This window comes from Nymphaea colorata, unplaced genomic scaffold (genome assembly GCF_008831285.2).
Source record: "Nymphaea colorata isolate Beijing-Zhang1983 unplaced genomic scaffold, ASM883128v2 scaffold0203, whole genome shotgun sequence".
Classification (NCBI taxonomy): domain Eukaryota; kingdom Viridiplantae; phylum Streptophyta; class Magnoliopsida; order Nymphaeales; family Nymphaeaceae; genus Nymphaea; species Nymphaea colorata.
Genome location: NW_022204709.1, coordinates 11600 through 37019, shown reverse-complemented (window position 1 = coordinate 37019; position 25420 = coordinate 11600). Strand labels below are relative to the sequence as shown.

General features: G+C 42.8%; 2 protein-coding genes across 2 annotated transcripts; both read left to right on the top strand.

Annotated features, from left to right (window-relative positions):
• Positions 1-5031: 5031 nt before the first annotated feature.
• Positions 5032-10287, top strand: LOC116268294 (DExH-box ATP-dependent RNA helicase DExH9-like). The gene is given in 2 exon segments (XM_031650007.1): positions 5032-5186; positions 8832-10287. Coding segments are annotated over 2 exon segments (1611 nt in total).
• Positions 10288-21084: 10797 nt separating this feature from the next.
• Positions 21085-21853, top strand: LOC116268293 (uncharacterized). The gene is made up of 3 exons (XM_031650006.1): positions 21085-21216; positions 21279-21490; positions 21583-21853. Exons 1-3 carry the CDS (start codon positions 21085-21087, stop codon positions 21851-21853), a joined length of 615 nt encoding a protein of 204 aa, XP_031505866.1.
• Positions 21854-25420: the final 3567 nt, after the last annotated feature.

Here is a 25420-nt window from a genome sequence, read left to right as displayed (position 1 = left end):
AAACGCGCCATTGAGCAGGGCGTATCCACCAACGCATTGCTGGCAGTTCATGAATACTGGTCGTTGGGATATGCAATTGGCTGAAAGGAAGGCCTTGCAGGCTGGATTGAGGAGGTAGTTTTGAGTGTAGCAGCAGATTCCTCCAGGATTAAGGTCGAAACCTGGCTGACAGCCTAAGCACACTCCTGTTGTTTGATCTACTCCGTCGCAGTTTGGATCAGCGTCTGTGCAAATCCCATTCTGGTTTCGGTATTGGTTGCTTCCGCATGGAGTAAGGACCACACAACCGCCACGATAAAGGGTAAGTCCGTATGTGCAGGTGAAGCAGTAGCCAGTAGCTGGATCATAGGTATTGCAGAAGGGACTTACCTGTTGGCATGTCCTTGTGATTGGATTCAGGTAATATCGATCTGCACAGATATCAGTAATGCCGTAGCACTTACCAGTGGATTTATCTAGCAGCTGAGTCTTGTCGATGCAGGAGAGGCAGTAGCCTGTGAATTGATCAAACAGATCGCAGGTGGGGTCTACGTTGATACAAGTGTTTCCAGCACGGTATTGGCGAGGACGACAGCCATTGCTGACCATTTGATTGTATTGTGGGGGGTTACAAGTGCCATTCGATGCTAAGATATAGAAATTTAGGCAGGAAAGGCAAGTTCCCACGTATTGGTCATACTCATTGCAGTTCTCATCAACAGGAAGGCATTTATTGTTGGAGAGATATTGTCTAGCTGGACACGATTTGGGAATGCAATTGCCACTGCTATCGAGACTGTAATTGATGAAGCAACTTGTACAATTGCCAAAAGCATTGGTCGAATTACAGTTACTGGGGTAAGGAACGCATGTTTGCCGACGTTGGTGTAAAATTGAGGGCAATTTACTTGGATAAGTATGCAGTTAAGCGTTGAAGGGTCTAAGGTAAATGAGCTTGCACAAGCGGTACAGATAAGCTGGACAGGATCAAATTCTCTACAATGAGGAGGATAAAGTACACAAAGCCCACGAGAAAAATAAGTTCCTTACTCACATGTGATGGGTTTAGCTGGAGGAGGAGGAATGTTAGAGTGGAAGTGGGAGTGTAAGCATTAGGTGCCCTATATTGATTTGATGATGATGTATTGGTCATGGATGAAGTTTAGCTTAAAGTTGTCTGACTTGATGATGCATTGTAGCTGTTGGTCGTAGTTGTCGGAGGAATTGAAGGCGGTTAAGTTTGAACATTGGGTGGAGTTGTTGAAGTTTGATATGAGTTTATGCTGCAAATCCATCCCTGAGCACTGTTGGTCAATGCATACCCATCACTACATTTGGTGCAATCTCCCCCAACTTGTTTGAATGTTTCGCAATTATCCGGGGCAGGATAGCAGCTTCCTTGGTGAAAATACCTATCCAAGCCACACTACACACCAAGATAGCAGCTTCCACTCTATAAAATGTAGCTCTACTGGCACTGGGTGCAGGCATTGGCGTTGTAGTCATAGTTTATGCAGGGATAGGCTGCATTCAGTACCATTTGCACGCAGTTAGGGAAGAGCTGGTTGACATCTTTGTATGAAGAGGGGGCAGGACAAGGGTAATTATCGATTGATAGTTGATGAGGACTCTAGGAAACAGAGGCATTACGAACTATGAGACAGATAGAAAGATATAGTAATAACCTGCCTCAGGAGCAGTACATGCCACCTAGTATTATGTATTCGTCATTCCAGCATTGCTAAAAAGGACATCTCTACGAGTAAACTCAGAGTTGGTCCACCATGATACATGTTATTTGATATTCTCTGGCTTGCTCTGCTGAAATACCCTGAACTGTAAAATTACAATTTTCTCCTGCCTGAAAGTATGAAACAAGCAATTTTTATCGGCGTGCAACCTCCACATACTTTTGCATTCCCTGTCCACTACCTATGCTCACCAAGATGAGAAAGTTTTAATTCGGATTGGTGGGCAGCACTTCCACCCTCCAGAGTCCAGTAGTGTCGACAGGAGCAGAGGTAAAGTTATCACTGCCTATAAACTGGAAAAATTGAAAGGCTGGACTATTGGGATAGTATTGGTTAGGTCTATAGAAGTAGACTGTGTATGATTGGTCGTTGGGGACAGTGACTGAGCCGGTGATGGGGAGGCCTTTGGTGGCGGTGGTGATGAAGGTGGGGTGCATGGTGACTGTGGAGACTGAATTGGCCCACGAGTTGAGCACTTGCGAGCGAGAGAAGAGCAGAAGGGAAGCAATTATTAGCAGCAGGATGTTTTTTGGATGAGTCATCGAGGTGATTTTTATAATAATTTAATTTTGATGGGGGAACTGCTACCGTGCAGATATGGTCAAACAAACCCAACATGAAGATGAGGTTTACCGTCAGCTTGGCATAGGAGAAGACTTTTTCCCTATTTTATTTGGATTCTACGATAATTAATTCCAAACCGAAACAATTACACAAATATTCATATTTATTGAAGAAGTTTTATGATTCCTGTTTTCTTATTCGAGGTGTTTGGATATTAAAAAACAGTAAAATCATTTTTGCAGTGCTTCTTTCCAATTTTATAGTGCACTCAATATATCTCCAAAGCGAAAAACTCTCTAAACTAAATTTCTGCCATCCCAAGGACTTACCAAGACTGACGTCTATGCTTATCCGCTCCTCACTATCTGTTCTGATGTTATGTTCACGATCAGCCTCTATTAATGAAACTTGCGGATAAACTTCACTAAGTTTTCTAACAGATCGTCGCTACTGATTTCTTCCAGAGGATGCAACTTGAGGAAAGCGACAGTTAGAAGCACCAGACAATATGAGCTTAGCCCACCTGTATAGATAATCAGTTTTACCTTCATATGATTTGTGCAAGTTTGCCTTTCGGATTATAGTCTTCAACCCAAGGACAAGCTTTTAGAGATTGGGCAAAGACTCCACCCACTCACGAATCAGCTCAGTTGCTTCAAGGCCATTGTGAGGAATTTAGTTCATGTTCGCATAGGGCTATATGCTCAGATCGACTTGTATCGTTCCTTCTCCTGTAGGCACAGCTTTCCCATTCAGTCTCAGCTTGCTCTTTATATTCGGCTGGTTGGGAAAATGGACTCCTGCGTCGGCTTTCTAAGCATAGCTAATTGCATACAAAGGTGAGAAGGGGGATTCTGGCATTATAGAGTAGCTCGAAATCCTTTACCCATGGCTGTGGTTATAAAATTTTCTTGATGAAATCTAAAGCAGCAACCACTTGTTTGCGTTGGGGGAGGTAATCAAGATAGAAATAGCCGAGAAGAGAGGAATCAACTTGTAGATCAAGATCACTATCAGGAAGGGATAGATGAACAGCATACGATCCAAATGGTCTGCAGGCCAAGTTAAGCTGTGATAGGATGACAGTGATGCGATTGAGAATAATTTTGCGATATTTATCTCTATTTTTTTACTTGAGACGCCGAACGAAGTCATCAAGGATACTTATGTTTGGCTTTTGAAGCTAAGGGGGCATTTATTGGGAATTTTATTCAATCCTAGCAATCTTTAATGAAGCTTGCTGGTGATCAGGTTCCGTTGAGATTTAATGTTGGTCAATTTTTTCTTTTATCTACATTTATTGCTCTTATATTTTTTCATCTTTTCTAGGAGAAGGTAAGGCTTGTGTTTCTTTTTTCGGAATAACAGGCGTGGTGGTTGGTATTCGATCGATTCTTTCAGCATTTTTCTTTTTTTTCTTTTTTTGCTTCTTGGCGTTTGTTTTCTGCCCCGTTAATTCCGCTTCTATTTCCATGGCCAGCTCGATCTTGAAGATTTCATACAGGTTCAAGCTTTATTCGAGCGTGCTGAAGACCAGTCGATTGTATATATCTTTACTGTTTATCTCGGCGTACTCCTTGATGGCCTCTTCTATGATTTGCGTGATATAAAGCTTTGGGAGCTACTGGACTGCTACTTATACTGAGTTTCGGTATTACTCCATAAGCTCTTCCATGGGTTTGCTGAAACCCTTTTTGGCAAGTCGGAACCGCTCGGCTGGCGGTAAGTCACGCCACAGTTTTGAGTATTCCTGTTCCTGCTGCTTTGCATGTTTGCATGCCTCTTCTATCCTGGCTGAGCCTGTGGTGAATGAAAGCAAGATTTGCTTTAATAGCAGCTCCGCTACCCAAAATCCTAGTGTTTTAAATTCACTTCCCTCAGCCTATGCTTGAAAACTTACCCTTCCTGATTTCAGTTCTTCCTCACTAAAATGGTTGCTATCGAGTAGGACTCCTCCTAGCACCAATTCAAACCTTTCGAATAATTGGTCAGGATCTATTAGCGCAGATTCAGCTAAGGTCAGCGCTTGGAAAAGTTGTCCATGGCTGATCAGCCTCACATCCTCCAGCAGAGCCTTTATTACGAAACACTTACTTTTTACTTTTCTCGGCTATGCTTGTAGTATCGTCCTCTTAGAATTCGAAACTCTTCTCCACTTTGTTAAAACCTATATCGCATGGGTTCGGTGGAACTCTCATCTTCTTGGTGGAGGCGTCTGCACAAGGCTGCAAACTCTGGACTGTGTAATGCTGCAGCTTGTTGTCGATGTGCGATGGGTATGGACCTGAGCCTACGTGGCAGGGCTGTTACCAGTGTATGACCTTTTTGCGTTCGTCGGCGAGTGAGGGGACGCGGGGCTGTGTGATCTGGAAGAGGAGTGCCTCGTTGAAGCGCAGAAGCTCCTCGTTGGAGTAGGGGAGGACGTGATGGCGGACCACTTCAACCGGCGTAAACAAGTTCTGCATTCCTTATTATTGCTATTTGAATAAATGCAGCAGTGAAATCGTAATCTCAACACCTTCCCATAACAATATTAAGAATCGTAGCATTTTTTTGAGGTATATGCTCATTAAGAATCTTTAACTTTTACATGCAAAGACCTGCCCGCCAATCAGTAAGAGCCTCAGACTCGCTGACGGGCATTAAGGGCAGACGGCTAGCTGCTTCCCCATAGGAGAACCAGGAAGTCGAAGAAGAACTGGCAGATTTTAAGAAATACCTGCACAAGAGTAGCATAATGGAGAGGGGGATGGAACTGAGGGCGGGCAGACCGAACAGCAAGCAGAATAGCGATAGACAGGCCATGAAGGATCGTCTCGAGCTCAAGATCCTGCAGGCGCAGCAAAAGCTGGAGGAGATCAAGTCCACCCTGAAGAAATATCAACGAGAGAAGTCAGAGATAGTTACATAAATATAGTAAATTGTGTTAATCGATTATTTTTTTTGATTCATGAAAAACAAAAAAAAGGTGATTATGTATTAAAATCCTCCTTTTTACATCATTTTTAATTTTTGTAGCATCCAGGTCAGGCTTACCATAAAATAATTGGCATAGGATAGCGATCCACGTATGCGAACTTATCTTAAAAATTGTTGTAACTATCCAACCTACACATAATTTATACTAGTAATTTACTGATCAATATTTTTTCCTGGTCATTAACCAAAAAATAAATAAAAAGAACGTTTCTGGCCAGCCTCAGATTTGAGTGTGTGTAGGCGGATTGACGGTTGAATACTAGTAATTTATAGTATTAGAATGGTCGCCAGGCTCATAGCTTTTTAGCTAAAAAAGAATAATAAAATATAGTTCAATTTTTTTAGCCATAGTATCGTTTTATCAATTTAAAGAATTTAAAATGTTTTTACAAAATAAAAATGACAGAATTCGTTAATTACTATTATTTATTATATATTTTCATAACTATTGTATTAATAAATGCAGAGCTTTTGCTTTTTTAATTATAATTTTATTGAATGGAGCTTGGAACAGGTGAAACAGTAGAAAAGTTCATTTAGAATCTAAGAACATCATCACTCTCAGATGCCTTGTAAACTTTATAGTTCTACAATAAACTAAATGATACAAAAGCATATTCCTACGAAAGAATCACGTTCGACTAATTCCTCGAAGACATTCGGCAAGCTGCGCCAGGCGAAACTGCAGATCTTGTCACGAAGCTACTCATAGAAGACTATCAGCGCTAAATAAATATTGGCATAGAAGATAACGCGAAGCCTATGAATTACGTGGTTCCTGTCACACATAGGAACCAAAAGGATTTCTACCTTCATAAGTTATAAATGTTTATATACGACTACTTAAAAGAGAAATAGTCCTCAGAAAGCTAATCTAATTTATAAGAAATAGCAGGTAACACCGATATTTTTTACAGTTTAAGTTTAAACTAGATGGGTCTTTTATTGCCAAAATAAAAAAAATAGCATAAGCCTGAGAAGATAATTTACACCCCTGTGAAGTTGCTCAAATAGGAAGGATAGCTTATGGAATAGGAGGTACTAAACTCCTCATCGAAGAAGTAATCTTTACGATTCCATAAACCGGGTGTGCCGAGTGTCCCAGCATATTTTTTGCTGTGGTATTTAGATGAAACAAGTTAATAAGGATTTAGAACATCAGCGAAGAGGTTGGTTGGAGTGAACCTAACTAAGCATTTTCAATCAGAAATAAAATAAGTGAAGGAATTGCTAACTCAACAAATCTAATAACAAAATGGCTTCTTGATTACTACTTTTTTAGACTTTGTAAACAAATACAAAGAGTTTGACTACATCAACTCAGGAAAAGGGGAAAACTATGATCCCAAATACGTTGCCGAATTCAAATGTTTCTTAGAAATATACTAAAAAGACTACCTAGACCCAGACTACAGCAAGGTGCATTACATCCCTAAGCATCATCCGAGTTGGTTGCTCAAAGAATGGGACATCATTCATGCCAAAGCTAAAACTTATATGATGGAGAACAAGATACAAAAAGACGAAATTCGGAAAAAGTTTCTTGAATTACTGGACCAGATAACTCTATACTACATTCCAGGTGTAAATAACGATTAACGACCTGCTTCTACTTTTGGGTAGTACTCAAATGGCAAAATTTACATATGTCTGAATCAATTTCCATCCAGTATGTTGGTTTCAACGTTTAGGAAATCATTTCTAAAGTCTTACATGATCATAGTGGTCTTACATGAGATAGCCCATGGCTTGCTTAGGGGACTTCTTGATTCTAGCAACAAAAAACTGCTGGATGAATCACAAATTTCAATGAAATTAAATAAAGAAACTATTGGAGGTTGTATTCTCGCCCTTATGAATAAGATGGGAAGCAGGATTATAAAATTTAATGAGGAAAATTAGTTATATATGACAAACGCTACATACTATGACTCAAATACAGTGAATCTGCAAAAGATGGTCGACTTTGCCTATACGAAGATATCAGCTAGCGAAAAAACAGCTAAGCAAATTGATTAAAACTACTAAGACTTAATATAAATAAGAAACATGCATTATGCCTTTAGTGCTATTAAATAACCAAGTAGGGTTATGGGACATATAGATTGCGGAACGATTATAAAAACTATATGTAACTCCATTATCACGTAAACCAATCCGGATAAAACAGGGTAAAAAACCCCACCTTTAAAAAAGCTCATGCATTTAGCTCAACAAAAAGGGAGAGAGATAACCGTTTTCCTGGGTTTCTTCATGGTTTAAAAGTAACTAAAGTATATGAGGGCTGTAACGAATCAATATTACTAAACTGCCAAATCTTATCTGAGGACTCAATATTTGGATTACGAAAAAGTTCTAAATGAAATAAAAGATAATCTATCGAAGGAATTTTGTTAGTTTGTAAAGAAAACGAAACCAGAATAGCTGGATCCACTCATTTAGCATTACCTTCGATAATAAAATGCCTTAGAAGTGCTGAAAAATAAAATTTCTACTCTAGGATAAATCTTTCCTGATAAGTTAGTTCGAGATTGGGACAAATAACTTGCTCAGCATTTTCCCTCCCTTCGTTACTTTGTTCAGAGTTTGAAAGCTGGAGGAAGTTGGTTTTACGGTGCTGATGGCCTAATCCAACTAGAGAGATAGTATTCAAACATGCTAAGGTTTTTGAAATACTCGTAAGTATATATGATTGGATGCCAGACGCCTAACTTTTATATAATAAATTGGAAAAAGAGTTAAGACTCTGGGCACTTCATTTAATATACTTTATTTCCCGGGCTAATCAAAAACGATTGGAAAATATATGAAAAAGACTATGAGATCCTAAAAATATTGAATGCTTTCAATGCATAATCAGTTGGAGTTAAGGACAAAAAGGAAGATAAATAGAAAGAATCAACGTATATATTCCTTGGCAAACCGCAAAGAAGCTCAAAAAGTCAATCTATCGCTATGGAGAGAGGCCCGTGCTGTCATAGATATGTGAGTCATCCATAAAAAGTCGAACTACAGCCAACTATAATTAAAGAATGCACTCAAGAAGAGCAGCAAGAGATGAAAAAAATGTTTTAGTAAAGGCTGGAAAGGAGATTATTGAGGAGTAAAAAAGGAAATGAGGCAGAAAAGTCATCCATCGCTTAAAAAGATTCAAAACCTTGATATCGTCCCCCATTATTCTATAAATACCGATAATTAAGATTATCATGCTTGGTCTTGATTTGAACCATCCAATAAAATGAGAATATAGTTTTTATTTGTATTGAGCACGCATGCTTTCATCATCGGCAATTTGCAAATAATAAATAAATCAACAATGCAGTAAGACGACCCCTTCGACATCTTCGATGTTCCCCAGCGTCCCTACCCACCTGCAGTCGAGCCGCTCCCCTCCAAGCGCCTCCACACAGAACAAGAGCTCCTCCAGCTCCCCTAATAAAACACCGACAGCGATCACGAGGACGCAGCCAAACGCCTCTAGAATATCACCATTGAGACTGTGAGAGAAGAGGAGGGATGCATACACGAGATCTACTTCCCCGCTGGCTACGAACGTAGGCCCTACACCGGCGAACTGAAGGCCAAGAAATACCCCTTCAAGCTCGACCCCTTCCAGCAGAAGGCAGTCACCGCCATCGAGTCCGACGAGTCAGTCCTCGTCTGCGCCCACACCTCCGCAGGAAAAACAGCCATCGCAGAGTACGCGATCGCTCTGTCTCTCAAGCGCAACAGCAGAGTGATCTACACATCGCCTATCAAGGCCCTTTCCAATCAGAAGTATCGAGAGCTCAAAGAGGAGTTCGGAGACGTGGGACTAGTCACTGGAGACGTGGCGATAGACCAGGGAGCCACTTGCTTGGTGATGACGACCGAGATCTTACGGAACATGATCTACAGGGGTAGTGAGATCGTGCGGTAAGTGAAGTGGGTGATCTTCGACGAGGTGCATTACATGCGAGACAAGGAGAGAGGAGTGGTGTGGGAAGAAACCATCATCATGCTGCCCGCGAATGTTCGATACGTATTCCTCTCTGCCACCATCGGCAATCCTGGAGAGTTCGCCATGTGGATCACCAAACTCCGCAAACAGCCATGCAACGTTGTCTACACCGACTATCGGCCTGTCCCTCTAGAGCATTACCTCTGTCCTTCTGGAGGAGAGGGGCTCTATCTTGTGGTCGACGATAAGGGAAAGTTCCACGAGGACAACTTCAGCAAGGCAATTCAGTCACTCGGAGAAGGAGGCACGCTTATTGGTTTGGACAAGAAGAAGAAAAACCTGAGTCAGGGTTCTGATCTTTCTAAGATCATTAAGACCATCATGGAGCGGCAACTAGACCCAGTCATTGTGTTCAGTTTCAGCAAGAAAGATGTGGAGTCTTATGCTCGATCCATATGCACCAAGTATGACCTTACCACCAAAGCTGAAAAAGAACGTATCTAGCTCATATACGGTCGTTCCCTACTGGTCCTAGAAGAAAAGGATCGCCAACTGCCAGCTATACAAGCCATGCGATAGATCGTAAAGAAAGGTGTGGGCATCCATCACGGTGGATTGCTGCCTTTAGTGAAGGAAGTGGTGGAGCTGCTCTTCCAGGAAGGCCTTCTCAAGGTGCTCTTTTCAACATAGACATTCTCAATGGGTCTCAACATGCCTGCCAGGACTGTCGTATTCACCAACATCAAGAAGTTCGATGGTGAGAAATCACGCTGGCTGACAGGAGGAGAGTATATTCAAATGAGTGGGAGAGCTGGCCGAAGAGGACTTGACAAGAAAGGTTCGACTATTCTGATGTTTGATGAAAAGATGGAGAAAGATGTGGCGAAAGCGATGCTCAAGGGCCATTCTGATAACCTTCTCAGCAGCTTCTACATCAACTACCACATGCTGCTCAACAGTCAAAGATTGGAAGACATTGACCTTGAATACATCCTGGCTCGCTCATTGCTCCAGTTCCAGCAGGATGCACAACTGCCAGCCCTCAAGCAACAACTGGCATAAAAGCAGAAATAATTTTCCATTCCTTTTAGTCAAGAGTAAGATCTTGAGACTCTTCACCTCCTCAAGGAAAAACTGGTAGAGTATAAACAGTAGCTTCGCAAAATGGCCAACCAGCCACAACGAATTCTTCCCTTCCTGAACATTGGCCGAATTGTTCACCTGGTTGACGGGCAAGTTGACTGGGGGTACGGTGTGAGCATTAATTTCCACAAAAAAGAGGGTAACCGCAAGAACAAAGGAGAAACACCTGAGCCAATTTACCTCGTTGACTGTTTCGTATACATAAAGCCAAAAGAGAAAAGCTAAACTCCCTCCCCTGCTGGAAGCTATCGCGAAGAGGGGGAATTAGTCGTACTCACTTTCTCTCTGAATTGCATTCTCGAAGTGGCATCGTTAAAGATCTCCAACATGCCTAACGACCTAAATTCATAGGCTTCTAAAAATCTAATCATCAAGACCATGCAGAGCGTGACCGCCAAAAAGGTCAGCACGATGCCTTTGGACTCCAACGAGCCAGAAGCAGTCGCCCTCAAGCTGAAAATCGCCAAGGCTGAAGAGGAAATTGAAAACTTGAAGGATCTATAAGGAAGGCTGGAGGAATACAGACAGAGAAAGAAAGAATACGAAGAAATAAGAGAACTAGGGCGCAAAATCAAGGAAAAATCTAGCTTGGTCCTTCGCAATGAGATGCGAGCTTACAGCAGAGTGATTAAGCGCAGTGGGCTCGTCGATCGCGGTGTTGTCACGCTGAAGGGAAGAGTAACATGCGAAATCAACTCCAATCACGAAGTTCTGCTCACCGACCTTATCTTCACCGGATACTTCAACGATATGACTCCCATCGAAATCGCCGCCCTCCTCTCATCGATCTCCCATGAAGAGAAATCGAGCACTGAACGCATGAGGACCAAAATCCCACGTTTGAGGCAAAAACTGGAAGAACTCATCTTGCGAGCCAAGTCCATCTTCCAGATCTTCAAGGAATGCAAAATCAACCTTGAAGAGGTAAAAGTCAATTTATTCAGGACGACTATATCGACAGCATCAAGGAACAACTAGTGGAGGTTACATATGACTGGTGCTCTGGAGCAGATTTCGAGACCATCTGCAAGAAGACAGACTCATACGAGGGCAGCGTGATCCGTACTCTCCGAAGACTGCATGAGCTGCTGAGAGATTTATCGACAGCGGCAAGAGAGATCGGAAACGCTGAGCTTAGTACCCGCTTCACAGAGGCAAGCGAGAAAGTGAACCGCGGCATCGTGGTGGCCGCCTCACTTTACGTGCTCTGACTGATTATCATACTTTGTGAAGCAACCATACTTAATATCATTCATTCACTTTGCCTATGCGAGGATCTACTCATCGTAAAGTTCCAGGTGCAATTGCTTCAGTTCTTCCTTCTTTTTCTGAACCTAATCTAAATCTCGCTATATTCCTTGAAGCCTCTTTCGCATTTCTTGCACTTCTTTGCTTTCAGATATGCCAAAAGAAAGTCTTCTTAGTAGGGTCTCTTCTCTGAGGGAAAGCAAGACTTCTCGGTTTCTCCAGTAGAGCCATCGGTCCCTCACGCTCATTCCTTTCATTCCGCTTTTGACTAATTCCTGGTCCACTTGCTGTTCAGTGATGTCAAGCTGTTATCTCATCAACCTGCAAAGCTCCTCTTGCTTGGCATCATTGTCAGTTAAGAGTGACTTCAAGAACTCGTTGTGCCGTTTTTTGTTGAACTGTTTTTCCCATTGCTATATTTCACTTGCTTTCGAGACGAAGAGCTCAGCGAATTCTTTCCTGAAATCTTCTTCCTGAATGTCTGGTCGTGTTTTCCTCAAATAATTGAATGCCTCTTCATACAGACTGAGGAACTCGCTAAGCCCTACTCCTGACAGTAGCTGGTTGCGTTTGCGGTAGAAGCCTCCACTGACCCAAAAGTTCCGCTATTCTTCAGGTTTTTGCAGTAGACCCAGTTGTTTATAGACTTGGAAGAGATAGTTTCTGCTGACGCCGAAGATGAGGTGGCGATCTGCTTAGAAGTAGAGTTTTTGCAGCAGTTGGCAGCCTTCTGGAGCGAATGGCCAATGCGGGGACTGCTCGAGGATGGTCTTGGGGACTTTTTCTTCAGCAGTGAGTAGCTGGTGCACGAAGTGATAGGGCGAGTGGAGTGTAAGCAAGTAGCGATAAATCGAACGATGCCAGTCGTAAGTCCATCCTATTAATCCGAGCACTATCATAAGGATCAATTTCTTCTTATGGTAGCCAGCCCAGTAAGTAACACGAGGGATAGGAGCGAGGGCGCGTAGATACTGCCGGTGACTGTGTATCTTGTTGCCTCTTCTTAGGTCCTTGCGGACGGTGTGCTCGAGCAGTTGGCGAATCATGAATAACTCAATTAATCTTAATAGAAGCAGCATATCACTCATTGCCTGCGGAAGTTGTTGAACTGTTGGCCGTTGTTGGTGGGATAGCCAGTGAAGCCTTGCACGAAGTTGCCCTGGTAACCTTGCTGGCCTGTTCTTAGCATTGCTGGATTCACTACATAGCCTTGCTGTGGAACATAGCCATCTTTATAGAAATAAAATTACTGCCAACATTGACGTAGTTAGGCATGCTGACGTATCCGGTGTTTTGCACCATGTTGGGATAGTTGGGATAAGTGGTGGTAACTTGTTGCGTGGGCATAGGCGAGCTGCATCATGGAGAAATTACAGTCCGAGGAGCACTTTGAAGGCCTGGAAGAGTTCATCCCTATTGATGGCGCCATTGTAGGTGGGGTGTACAGCCTTGATGGCATCGAGGGACTGCGGAGCGGTGAGGACGAGGGGGATATTGAGGGATCGGAAGAGGTCATTGAAGAAGCTGGTCATCTCGTTGGGATTCAGAGTGCCGGCGTTGTTGGTGTCGTATCGCGAGAAGATTTGCTCGATGTAGCTCTTCAGGATTTCGTCCTTGATGGCAGGCGTCTGGAACATGTTTTAAATATTATCGATGTCTAAACTACCATTATTACTCATCATCATTTCACGCCTTCCCCTTCGCTGGAGTTGTTCGGGCAGTCATCGCCTATAAACGCCTCGCACGTAGGACCTACTATTCCAGCTCAGCTGTTCTCCGTGCGAATTATAGCTCCTTTTGCTTGAGCTCGTATTCGTATACTTCTCGCAGCTTTTCCTTTTCCAGCCAGTGTCTCTTGGCCTGCTCTTAGCGCTAGTCGTGGAAATTTTTGACCATACGGTCGACCTGCTCGCGGTAGTCCTTGTTCATTTCGCGTGGGTTGCTTGCTTGCCTGGTGAGAGCGTGGTTTTGAGCCGATAGTTCTGAGTTTTATTGCTGGATTCGTTTGGCAACCTGTTCGGCAGTAACAAGCGCCTGCCTTGTTTTGTTTACTTCATCTAAAGCTGTCTTCAAGGATAACTCAAGCTCAGTCACTCTGTCCTGCTGTCCAATCAGAGCCTGTTGCAAAGAGTGGAGCTCATCTGAAACCAGTTGAAATTGGCTGTGCGCTTGACTCATCTGGAGCTATAAGCTGTTCTTAGCATTTTGTGCTTCCTTGAGCTCGATTAGCTTAGTTCCCAAAAGTGTCTATCTTTCGCTGCTATTTTTCGAAAGAACTGCGATTTCCTCCCTTAATCGTACATTTTCAGTCCGCAACTGGTCGTTCTCTGCGGTTGAGTATTCCTCAAGCTCACGTTGCTTATCACGTAGGAAGGCATTTTCTTTGTCAGCTTCTTCTAGGAGGAAGATAAGGCGTTGGTTGTCAGTTATGTATGTGTCGTTGTCTGATCTCAGGTGGACTTGCACTACCTTCGCCTCTTCCAATTCCTTCTCAACTGCTCCTTTGGCAGCACGTACAGCCATATTCTCACCACCTAGCCTCTCTACCTCCAGCCGCAGCACTCCCATGCCTTACTGCAGATGGGCAATAGTTTATGAGGTTTCTGATTCCCGTTTTTGGAAACTAATTTCCAGTTGTTTATTGTAATCAGTCAATTTTTTGATCTGCAGATCAGCCATGCTTAACGCTTGAGAAAGCTAATCAAGCTGTTTTCCCAGTTCGGCTACAGTCATGCTTTTTTCTTGAATGATTGACCGAAGCCTATTGCTCTCTGCTGCCCAAGCGTCTCTCTATGCTGCAAACTTAGCTCGTTCCTGTTCATGAGACTGGTAAAGGAGTTGTAAGTCGCCTTCAAGCTCCTTATTTGCTCCTCTTAGCTGTCCTAAAGCAATCTCATATTCCTAGACAGCATGCTGCAAGTTGGCACGCTGATTTTTGAGCTCTGCATCTGCGTGGGCAGCTCTTGCCTGTTCTTGGTCTAGCTGTGCCTTGAGGTGAGCAAGGGAGCGATTCTTATCCTCGACTAGTTGGTCATGCTGGGCGAAGACGTAGCGCATTTCGTCACCATGCATGCTCTCATTTTGGGAAAATTTGATTTCAAGCTAGCGGGCCTGCTGGCGAAGGAGGGAATTTTCACCTGTGAGCATCTGCTCCCTGCGTTCGGCCTTCTCTAGTTTGTCGACGAGCAGCTAGACATATCCTTCGATTTCCGTGAGTTTTACAACTCTTCTCCTGAGGTCTTCATTCTCTTCTGCGAGGGACTGGAAGTGAAGTGCTCTGAAGTGCGGTCCAAGGTCGTTCATCTATTAATTTTAATATTAAACTGCTTATTTCCGAGGACTTGATATTAAAATCATATGGTGTTCCTGTTTGTACCCAACATCATCGGATACTTCCGCTTCGCCTTCCTCTTCGCCGTCTTCCCCCTCTACCTCACCCACCCACTGTGGGCCCTCATCTGCTACGGACTCAGCCAACTTCTAGACGCCTTCGACGGAATGGCTGCTCGCCACTTCAACCAGTCAACTCGCTTCGGAGCAGTCTTGGATATGGTCTGCGATCGAGCTTCCAATGGAGTGATGCTGGCGATCCTGGCGGGACTGTATCCACAATGGTCGTGGGTGTTTTTGGGTGATATCGTACTGGACTTGGTTTCGCATTGGTACCAGATGTACGTTAGTTTGCTGAGAGGACAGCATCACAAAGAGTCGCCTTCTAAGTGGAGACTACTCAACCTTTACTACGGAAACAAAAAAGTCCTCTTCACTTTGGTGGCAGGGAATGAAATTTTCCTCCTCACTGCCTACATCCACGCCAACAAACAACTGCTCGGATTGTGCCAAACTTGTGAATATATCAACCTGGCAGCCCTTGGCATCGGCCTTGTCCTCTTCCTCATCAAAAAATTGATGAGCGTTATACAGCTCATCAGCGCGTCATAACAATTAGCATAACTGGATATGGCTGACAGGAAACAAAAACAAAACTGATTGTGCTCAAAAAAATTGATAATAATAGTGATTATTAAAGTGATGATGAAGAGTTGATGTGGATGCAAAAATAATACCCCTATTTTTAATCTAAATTATCTTTTCATTTCCAAAGTTTATTTCTTTTATATGCGTGTGATCACTCTTCTTTGAATGGTCATATTTCTGAAGTTGTCCTCGTGGAACTTTCCCTTATCCTCAACCACAAGATAGAGCCTCTCTTCTCCAGAAGGACACAGGTAATTCTATAGAGAGAGAGGTTGGTGGATGTCTATCAAGTTTTTGTGTTCTTCTAAGCACGGATGATTTGTATGCCTCATTTTCTTTTTTATTAATCAATAATGTTCTCTCCAGTGTTTACTAAAAACAATTTTTTGATATTTTGCTTCTCTTCTTAGCATATTCTTTAATCTTGGATGCTTTGTGTAGCAGGAATTACGTAGTTTACCTCCTCCGATAAATACTCTAAATGAAGCTTTTTGGAGTCAAAAGTCACTAATGAGTAACTCTTTGGCATGATCTGTAACTTCACCAGGAGGGGATAATTCAATGCCTTAGAGGAATTCGTCAAGCGTTATTTTTTTTATCAGATAATTACTAAAAAGCAAAAGCTCTGTCTTTAGAACATAATATTTGCCAATTTATATACTATTTAATACGAATCAACGAATTTCGTCTATTTTTTATGATATGCACCATTTTCAACTAAACTCTTATACCCTGTTAGGAATGATAAAACGATATATAAATAAACATAATATCTTAACTAACTACAACATTTTTTTACTAACTAAACTTTTTTTATTATGAAAATCATAGTCATAATTAAGAATGGTAACATCATGAACGCTTTGTCTGCGAAGTTACACTTGCTTGGCGGGTGAATCAATAACGGATACAACAACGTCTTGGCGGTCTAAACCTAGCACGTGGGTCTTTATAGAGGTTATAGCATCGTTTCAAGGTTATGAATCTTTAAGGGTAGTCGTCTTTTTTGGGGATTTAACCGAATGTATTGGCACTTCCACAGCAAAAGTTTTGTAGAATTTCATAATCTTTTTAGTAGATGCAGCATTATTTCCAAAAATTGGGAAATAAAGCTTTCTCAAAATAACGCCCATAATCCTCCTAAATATGCTCGTTCAGAATGTAGAAATCTGGTATTTGGCATCCAATCAGCAATAGCTACGAATGCTTGAGGAATTTCATCACGTTTGCATACTATTTCTCCAATTATATTAGCGAACTAGATGAAGGAAACCATTCGCGCTCAAATATGGTCATTTTTTACAATTTATGTTCGCAATGTTTCAACTCATCTTTTATCTAGTTATGCCACTCTTTAAGTCCGAGACCTTGCATCGTTTATTTCAATGGTTCTATTTGAGATCGTATTGCATGATAGGGATACCGTTCACTTAAGAAAAGTTAGCAGAAGTTGAGGGCCTGCTCTTACTATCTTTGAGAGAATTGAGAGAAACGCTTAGCTATTTCCTGGATTCTCTCCCGATGTGGCTATAAATCTACGCGTTTATTCATTACCATCGATTTAGCTCTCAAGTATCTTTGCCCATCTTCAAATTTCAGTCGTTAAAGATATTCCTCAGCGATAAAATACGCAAACAAGCATCTCTACGAAAAAGATGCATTATCGTAAGGGATTACTCGAATATTTAATGCTTTATCTTCGATATCAGTCTATTTGCAGTTTTGCTCTATTAAGTCAATAAGTTCTAGCCATTTAATTGAGCGAAAATCATAATTAGTTTCCATAAAGTCGATAGAATATATTTGTCTTAAGACTTTTAGCAAAGGTTAGAAGTTTTATTTGAGCTTTTGAGTTAAGTCTTTGTACTTTTTAACAGTTTAGTGTGCGTGATTTATCAATTGTATCATATAGCCACTGTTATTTTTGTATCTTGATGAGCTTCTGACAGTAATAGGAATATATTGAAAGATACTCATGATGTTGATTTTGTATTTAACTCTGTTGACAAGCCCAAGGATACAACCGCCTATCGTATTCTCATTCACTTTTAGTAAATCTTTATCTTCATACATCACTGTCTTATTGTTACCAATAATACCAAAGTCTCTAAGTAAGGCGTGAGCTAGTTATTGGTAGATGGCAAATGCTATATATGGCTTTAAGGAGTATCTTCTGAAGTTAGAAAATTATCTCGATTGGTTCAAGCAGACGAAAATATTTTCGTTATGGAGACCTGTATACGCAGTCACGTCTTTCAATACTTCTATCCCAGGGATGAAATGCAGGACAATCTTATTTAGTCTTTATAAGATCTTCTATCTAATCTGGTCTTATGTTATTACTTTTTACTTAACAAACGCCTTAATCTTTTCATGGATAATGTTCCATTAAGAAAGCAAAAAGCTGGGTGATTAATTGGGCAAGAAATGAACCTTATCATATTTTTAACTGAGATATTACTTTTCATATGCTTGAATCTTCCGTTTAAACTCTGCGATATAGTTCTGATCATAGCTTTCGCAGGTTCCTTTGTTGATGTGATAATACTAGTAGTATTTATAGAGAATATCTTAGTAGTTGCTTAATAGATATTTTGATCGGTATTTATTCTAGCTACTGATTTGAGAAATGATTAAATCCCTTACTTCAGAAATCTATGCCTGGAAGTGTGAAGTTAGATCCAGCGATAGCATCACCTTCGCAGACTATCTCTATCTATTGTATTCTCTTTGATTGTTTTTTAGGTAAAATTATGGGTAAGCCCACTTCTATATCGTATGATCATGGAAAGTTGTTGGCATTTGTTTGATTTTTGGGTCCTATTATTTAATTTAGTAGATAGGAGTATCCATTTTTTTCTATGTTTCTTCCTATTTCTGGCCTTGCAGTTCGTTGGGAAAACCACTCCTTAAATCAAACTCATAGAATACGTCACACTTTTATGAGGGTGATTACTCCTTATCAATGTCTTTGGTGCTTTCTTTGAGATACTTGTCAACAAACATACTTACTTTGCGATAGTAAAAATCCTTAAAGCTTCTATTCGTGACTGGAACCATATAGTTAACCGGCCCCTTATCTTTATCTTTTTCTTTTTGTTCATAGAACCCGCGAATGAGGAGCTACTTAATCTTGGATGCTGTTTCTGGAGCGGAGACAATATTAATATCATTGAGAAACTCGTCGAAGGATATGAGTTACACATGAAGGTGAGATGGATTGTGGTATTATTTGTAAGTTTGTAGGCGTTTGATTAGTCCCTACGTGTCATCTGTACTTAAGTGTTTTATCAAAGACTCCACACTTTTATGGTCTAAAGGATCCATTTTCAGCAAAGATACAACGCTTCAAAAGTGGCTTTATAACCTTATGACTTTCCAAGTTTAAAGTGGCTATCGTAAAAACCAACCAAAACCCCAACAACAACCCCAACCCAAAACCAACCCCAACCCCAACAAACAACCCCTTCTTCTCCTTCACAGAGCAACTCATTATAATCATGAATATAGCTAAAGATTGTCCAAAAATTATTCCATTTTTATTTTTGGTTGAATATAATAAAATCATAAGCTCCATCCATGGTGCTCTTGCACTAAGCTCCTCCAATAATAGCCAATTTGCGAGGTAACTTTTTGCGTAGATTCAAGTTGCTTTCAAATTTAATTGAATGGAAGTAGCAGATAACGAAGATCAGGTCGGCGGTATAGGGATAGGTGAGCAATTATTAAAATAGCAGTTGATCAATTGTCGAGCCGGGGAGTGGGCGGCTTCGAGTGGATGGAGGATCTTCGCATGTCTGAGTTCTTTACTATCTCTGACTTCTCCCGTTGATATTTCTTCAGGGTGGATTTGATCTCCTCCAGCTTTTGCTGAGCCTGCAGGATCTTGAGCTCGAGACGATCCTTCATGGCCTGTCTATCGCTATTCTGCTTGCTGTTCGGTCTGCCCGCCCTCAGTTGCATATCCCTCTCCATTATGCTACTCTTATGGAGGTATTTCTTGAAATCTGCCAGTTCTTCTTCTACTTCCTGGTTCTCCTATGAGGAGGCAGCTAGCGGTCGGCCCTTAATGCCCTTCAGCGAGTCTGAGGTTCTTACTGATTGGCGGGCAGGTCTTTGCGGGATCACTTTGCTTTCGGTGAGGATAGCGTCGACGGGCGTGGAGACGTTGGTTTAGCCACTTATGGAGAACATCTTGAACAGTCGGGAGTACTCGTTGGGCTTCTTCTGGGGGGTCTCCATGCAATAAAACAATTATATTCTAACCCCAAACCATGAGCAACAGTAAATACCCACTTCCCGCAAAATCTGACCAAAAAGATAGATCTCATCCTCTTGTGAAGAATGGGGAAGGATGGCTTAAAAAACTTTAGTTTGGAAGGTTTGGAAGAGATCTGGTGGGTCGGTCCAACTGACTGGTTTTTGAAATGAGTAGGGAATAGATCAGGAAGACTTAATGGTGCATGCTGATCACTGGGCAGCGGCACACTCGGCAGACAGTTTTTGGCACAAACGACTATACAGTCTCTGGTCCATCTCGCAGGCCTCTCCTCGCGCCACCAACATCTCTAGACCGCAGGAAAGTCCTCCCGCTACCCCCATGTATTGCAGCTTGCTTACACTTTTTCTACGGTATTATTAAAGTCTCTTGGCTCGAGCCTAAGCCTAATAACTGTTGACGATATCCAAGATGTCCCAAAGAGCTATGCGCTATTCGGGTTTGGGAGTAAGCATCTACTTTAGAAGATGCTGGGTGCGTTCAGAGACCACTTGTGTAGGTGGCTAAATGCGTCCTTTTTAAATGGACTCTAAGAGGGTCCTTTGATCGCCTCCCTTGAAGGGAAGGTATCCATACAGCATTTAAAACAAGACCGTCCCTGCACTGTACACATCGACCTGTTGTCCATACACTTGTCCCCTGAGGATCTCCGGCGCCATGTTGTAGGGCGTTCCCGCGTAGGTCCTCATCATCTAATTCTGGGAGAACTTGCGAGCGAGTCCGAAATCTGCGATCTTGACACTGCCATTCTGGAAGAGGATATTGGCGGGTTTGAGATCGCGGTGGACGATCTTGAAGTGGTGCATGGCGGACACGCCCATGAGGATCTGCTTGAAGATCTTCATGGCTTCGGACTCGCTGAGCCGGCGGTGCTTCCGAATTAATCTGCCAGGCTGCCCCCCTCGCAGTACTACAAGAAAAGGTAGAAGTTGTGCTGCGATTTCTTGAAATCAACCAAACGCACGATGTGCTCGTGCCGCAAATGCCGCAGGATCTCCACTTCCGACTAGAAGCCTGCAGTCTCGTCGGCTACATCGGACAACTGATACGCGAGATTTGGTTGCGCGGGATCACCTTCACCGCTACTCTTCTCTTTTGCGCGGTGTAGGCGAGGAAAACGCTGGAGAAGGAGCCCTGACCGAGGAGGCGGTCGGTGAGTTTGTAGCTCCCCACCATTTTAGTGTATTTCTCCTACATCTGAATTAAAATATAATCCTGCGGTAATGACGAACAGACTCAGTCAGATACTCACCCTCGGCGGCATCGGAGTAATCACAGCCGCTAATTCTCTCTATCTCGTCGACCCTGGTGAAAAAGCACTCATTATGAACAACCTTACCGGACTACAGAAGAAGGTTTTCCATCAAGGCTACCATCTCCGCATCCCCTTCATATAAGTCCCGTCAATTCTATTTAGAATCCTATCATCTATGATGCTCGCTTGCGCCCCATTGATATCCACGTCACTACTGGTACGAAGGACCTGCAAACTGTGACTATTTCTCTGAGGATCCTGCAACAACCGGTGGCGGAAAAATTGCCAGATATCCATCAACTGTTGGGGAAGGACTACGAGAAGAAGGTCTTCAATTCGATCGGCCAGGAGATCCTCAGGACCATCGTAGCTCAGTGTATATCTCCGCCGACAAAGATGACGCAGACCAGCTCCTGAAATCCCGAGAAACTATTAGCAAGTAGATCAGAACTGGCCTGTACGCTAGAGCTCAAGAGTTCAACGTCAACGTGGAGGACGTAAGCTTCATGCATTTGGGCTTCAGTCCTGAGTACTCTCGCGCCATTGAGAAGAAAGCAGTCCAACAACAACTGGCAGAGATGCAAAAGTTCATCGTCCTGCGCGATGAGGAACTGAAGAGCGCTCAGATCATCAGGTCAGAAGCCGAAGCAGAGGCCGCCAAGCTCATCAACCAGGCAGTAAAGACCTACGGCGCCACCCAGATAGAGATAAAGAAGCTGGAGCCGCTATCAACATAGCGCAATCCTTGGCAAGAATCCCAACGTTACCTTCGTGCCCAGCAACATTTCTGGCAATTTGCTCAATTTCGCAGTGTGATTGTTTGGGCTCTAAATTGATGCGTCGAAAAGCGCAGAATATAGAATTATTTTAAAAATGCAATCGCCGATCAGCCAGCATTCCGCATCGCCCTTCATCTCCCTGCGCACCTCCCAGGCTCACACCTCTCCCTATAACCACTCCCGCAATAACTCCATCAACAAGTCCATCTCTGCGCTCTCGCAACAAGCTGAACCCATCCGCGTCCCCTCTCACAAAAAACTCACACTCACCTACCAAAATATCCATGCCCGCAGCAATAAGCCAGTCCAAAGAACGAAAACGAGGGAAGAGCAGACTGATGACCGAGTGCGAGTCGATAAATCGGCCAATTTCGATGCATGGGGTGTCCAACGAACAAGAGGTTGCACTGTCCTTGCAACAGTCATTGATGATCCACTTCCAGCAAAAGGTGGAGAATCTCAAACACGAGTATTTCCACTCACTGAGGGACTACGAGGCCAGGATCGACGACCTCCAGCAGCAGCTCCACCGCAACTCCATCGACCTCCAGCACAAGAACGCCCAGATCACCAAACTATAGACAGCCCTTAGATAGCTCAAGCAGCAACAAAGACAAAGGGAGGAGAAGGGGGAAACCAACTAAAGATCAAGATAGATGACCTGCAGAAAAGACTATCCGTTATGACCAGCTACGCATAGGAGGCAAATGCTGAAACGCAAGAACTCACATAAAGACTCACCTAAAGAGTTATCAAGTGCTTCGGAAGTCGGCTAACCGCCTTAAGATAAATGCAAATTGGATTTATCAAGATGGCACTGAGCAAATAGTCACTCTGGAAGAGAGAGTGGAGGCAAGGGAAAAACAGGAGCAGTCAGTAGGCACTCGGGGAAGCATGGAAAGCGTAGAAGAGCCACACTTCAGAAGCGAAGATCATGGAGTCTCATTCTGGGACGACTGTTTCTTCTATCCTAGTTAGCGCTCCTAAAATGCAACTTCATCGCTGAGATGTGGTCGCGCAGAAGTGAGCCTCTGAACTGTTGGATCGACCACTAGGGGTACCTGAGATACTGCGATTCGGGCAGTTTCCTCTTCAACAGGAAGGGCGAAAAGATACTAGTGGTGGTGAGTGAGCTGGAGTGGCTGCAGCAGCAGGGCATGCTCAGAATTTATTGATATTGTTGTTGCTTGTATTAAAAATCTGTCATTATTAAGATGTGATAAGGATAAACAAAGAAAGATGAGCTTGGTAGAGTATAAATGTGGTCATAGGTAGGAGCAGAGATGATGGCGAGTGTGGAATTTTTAGAATTTGATGTGTTCCAGTTCGCTTAGGATGGCTGCCTTAACGACAAGCTTTTCATGTAAGATGGCTTAGACCAGCTCATCATGGTGCATCTGCGGTGGCTATGAGTTAGGTCTTTTCAGCTCGTGCTGATGTAAAATTATCGGCTGCTTGCTAAGGCAAAGCTGCATAGCTGGAAGAACGCCCTTTGGCAGATGAATGTTGTTTCCAAAGTAGGCCTTGGCTGCCATTCTGCTCGCGTCTATGATAGAGTCTTCGATGCGTTATGGCGATTGCACTAAGATCCCTAAGATTTTTGTGCTTTTTTGCTCACTTAACTAATGGGTTTCGCCTCATGCACCTCCCTCTTTGGTTAAACAAGATCTTTGGATATACTTCTAATATGATATCTTCACAGTTGAACTATAGTTATTCTAATGTCTTTCTTGTCTTTGCTAATTCTAACTATTAAAGCTGGATCTTTTGGTTTTCTTTATCTTTGGCTTATTTATCTAATATTTTAATATTTTGGCATATGCTTGTGAGCATTCTTCAACCTTTTCCAGTCGATCATGAGTGAAGATGTGAGATCCACTCTTAATTGCAGCTACCTTAATTTTATAGGAAATCTTATAAGAAAATCCTCCAAGATTACCCTTTAGTCTCCTACAACTTATTTTTGCAATGGAGTTGCCTGAAAAGCAGTCATTTTAGGATAAGCAGTAAGATCGTTCAAGCTGAGATACCCTTTAGAGAAGCTGTCGATGCTGGAGAACAGCTAATAAAGAGGCAAATGCATTATTTTAGTAAACCACTGGCTCTCCCTATAGAACCTGCCTCCCAAATCTTATATTATGATGTTGAGAAAGACATCGTCGGTCTTTTTCCCTCTGCTTTATTGTCCCAGCTGCACCATCCAAGATCGATCAGGAGAGCTATGATGTAATAGCTGACCACTTCTTTGAGATGAGGGTAATTGTGGGATATGTATTACGATATGTTCGCAATACTCCTCTTCTGGCAGCTGGCGACTGCATGCAGGAACTCTTCGTTAAAAGGTTGCAAAACCGAAGATAGCCAGCCAGCGATGCCCCTCTCTTCCGTTGAAGTCACAACCGGACGAACCGTCTTGAGTTATTCAGAGTTGTTCTTGGAATGCGCGAAGGAGAAGCCTGCGTATGCCCGTTTGCCCTTGCCCTTTTGTAGTTAGACATTATATTATAAAGTATTCACGCAAGTAATGAAAAATTATCATTGTGAGGCTGTGGCCTGCTGGGTCAATCTGATCCGCTAGCCAACAGCTCTTCCACTTTCTGCGCCAATAATAGGGAGGAGATGCTTCCACAAGCTTTTAAAAATCTGCTAAAAGGGGAAGGGAATGAGTAGGAGTGTTCTTCGATTATGAGGCGATGTGGGCGAGAGTGATGAGCAAGTCTACTGCCACTAAGTGTTCCTGTGGCATTCGTGTGAAATTGGGAGCTGCTGAAGACTGGAGAAGAAGTTGGGAGGAATGTCAATATGGAGACCATTGGAATGATGGTATTTGTAAGGCAGGCGAGTCAGCAATAGCAAGTAGCGTTGATGGTATTAGCCCGTGACGGCCTGTATCTTGGCATATCGAGTCGTGCGTTTAAAATGAGCAAAGTGAGAAAGAGACAGCTGTTGATGGCACTCCTAACTCTGCTAAGCTTGGATATGGTAAGATGAAGCAACCTTGCAGTCAGTTCCACGAAAGGCTGCTTTATATATGACTAGCATTGCAGATGATCCTGAAGGCGAGGCAACAGCTTGGCTGAAAAACGACTGTAGTTGATTAACCACTTCAGCAGCGTGTAGTTACTACGCATGGCCTTCTTCAGCTCCTATTCATCCTCATTCGCCTAGAAGTTCCCACGCTCCTTGTTTTCCTTGTCGCCCTGAACCTCCCACTCACGATGCTCCTCACTCCCGAAATAGACTCCAGCTGAGCTAGGGCCTCTTCCGACTCAACCGGAGCTGACTATCATGGCGCAAGCATCCCCTTATCACCTATTGAAGAGGCTGCGACTTCAGTGTTCTGAAGCGGAGCTCTCCCTTGATCGATTCCTTAAGCTACTTTTAATTGTGAGCGTGCCAAGGTGGCCTTCCTTCCAAGATTTCGTAAATCGTCACTCCGAAGCCCACATATCGTTCTTTAAGGAATACTAGCGGTGGTTTAATGCTTAGGGACTCATGTAAAGCGGGCTGCCGATGTATAGTTTT

Coding starts and splice junctions, on each gene's coding strand:
- LOC116268293 (XM_031650006.1), top strand. CDS start 21,085: ATGACGAACAGACTCAGTCAGATACTCACCCTCGGCGGCATCGGAGTA. Junction 21,217..21,278: donor TTACCGGACTACAGAAGAAG/GTTTTCCATCAA, acceptor AATTCTATTTAG/AATCCTATCATCTATGATGC. Junction 21,491..21,582: donor CTCAGGACCATCGTAGCTCA/GTGTATATCTCC, acceptor CCTGTACGCTAG/AGCTCAAGAGTTCAACGTCA.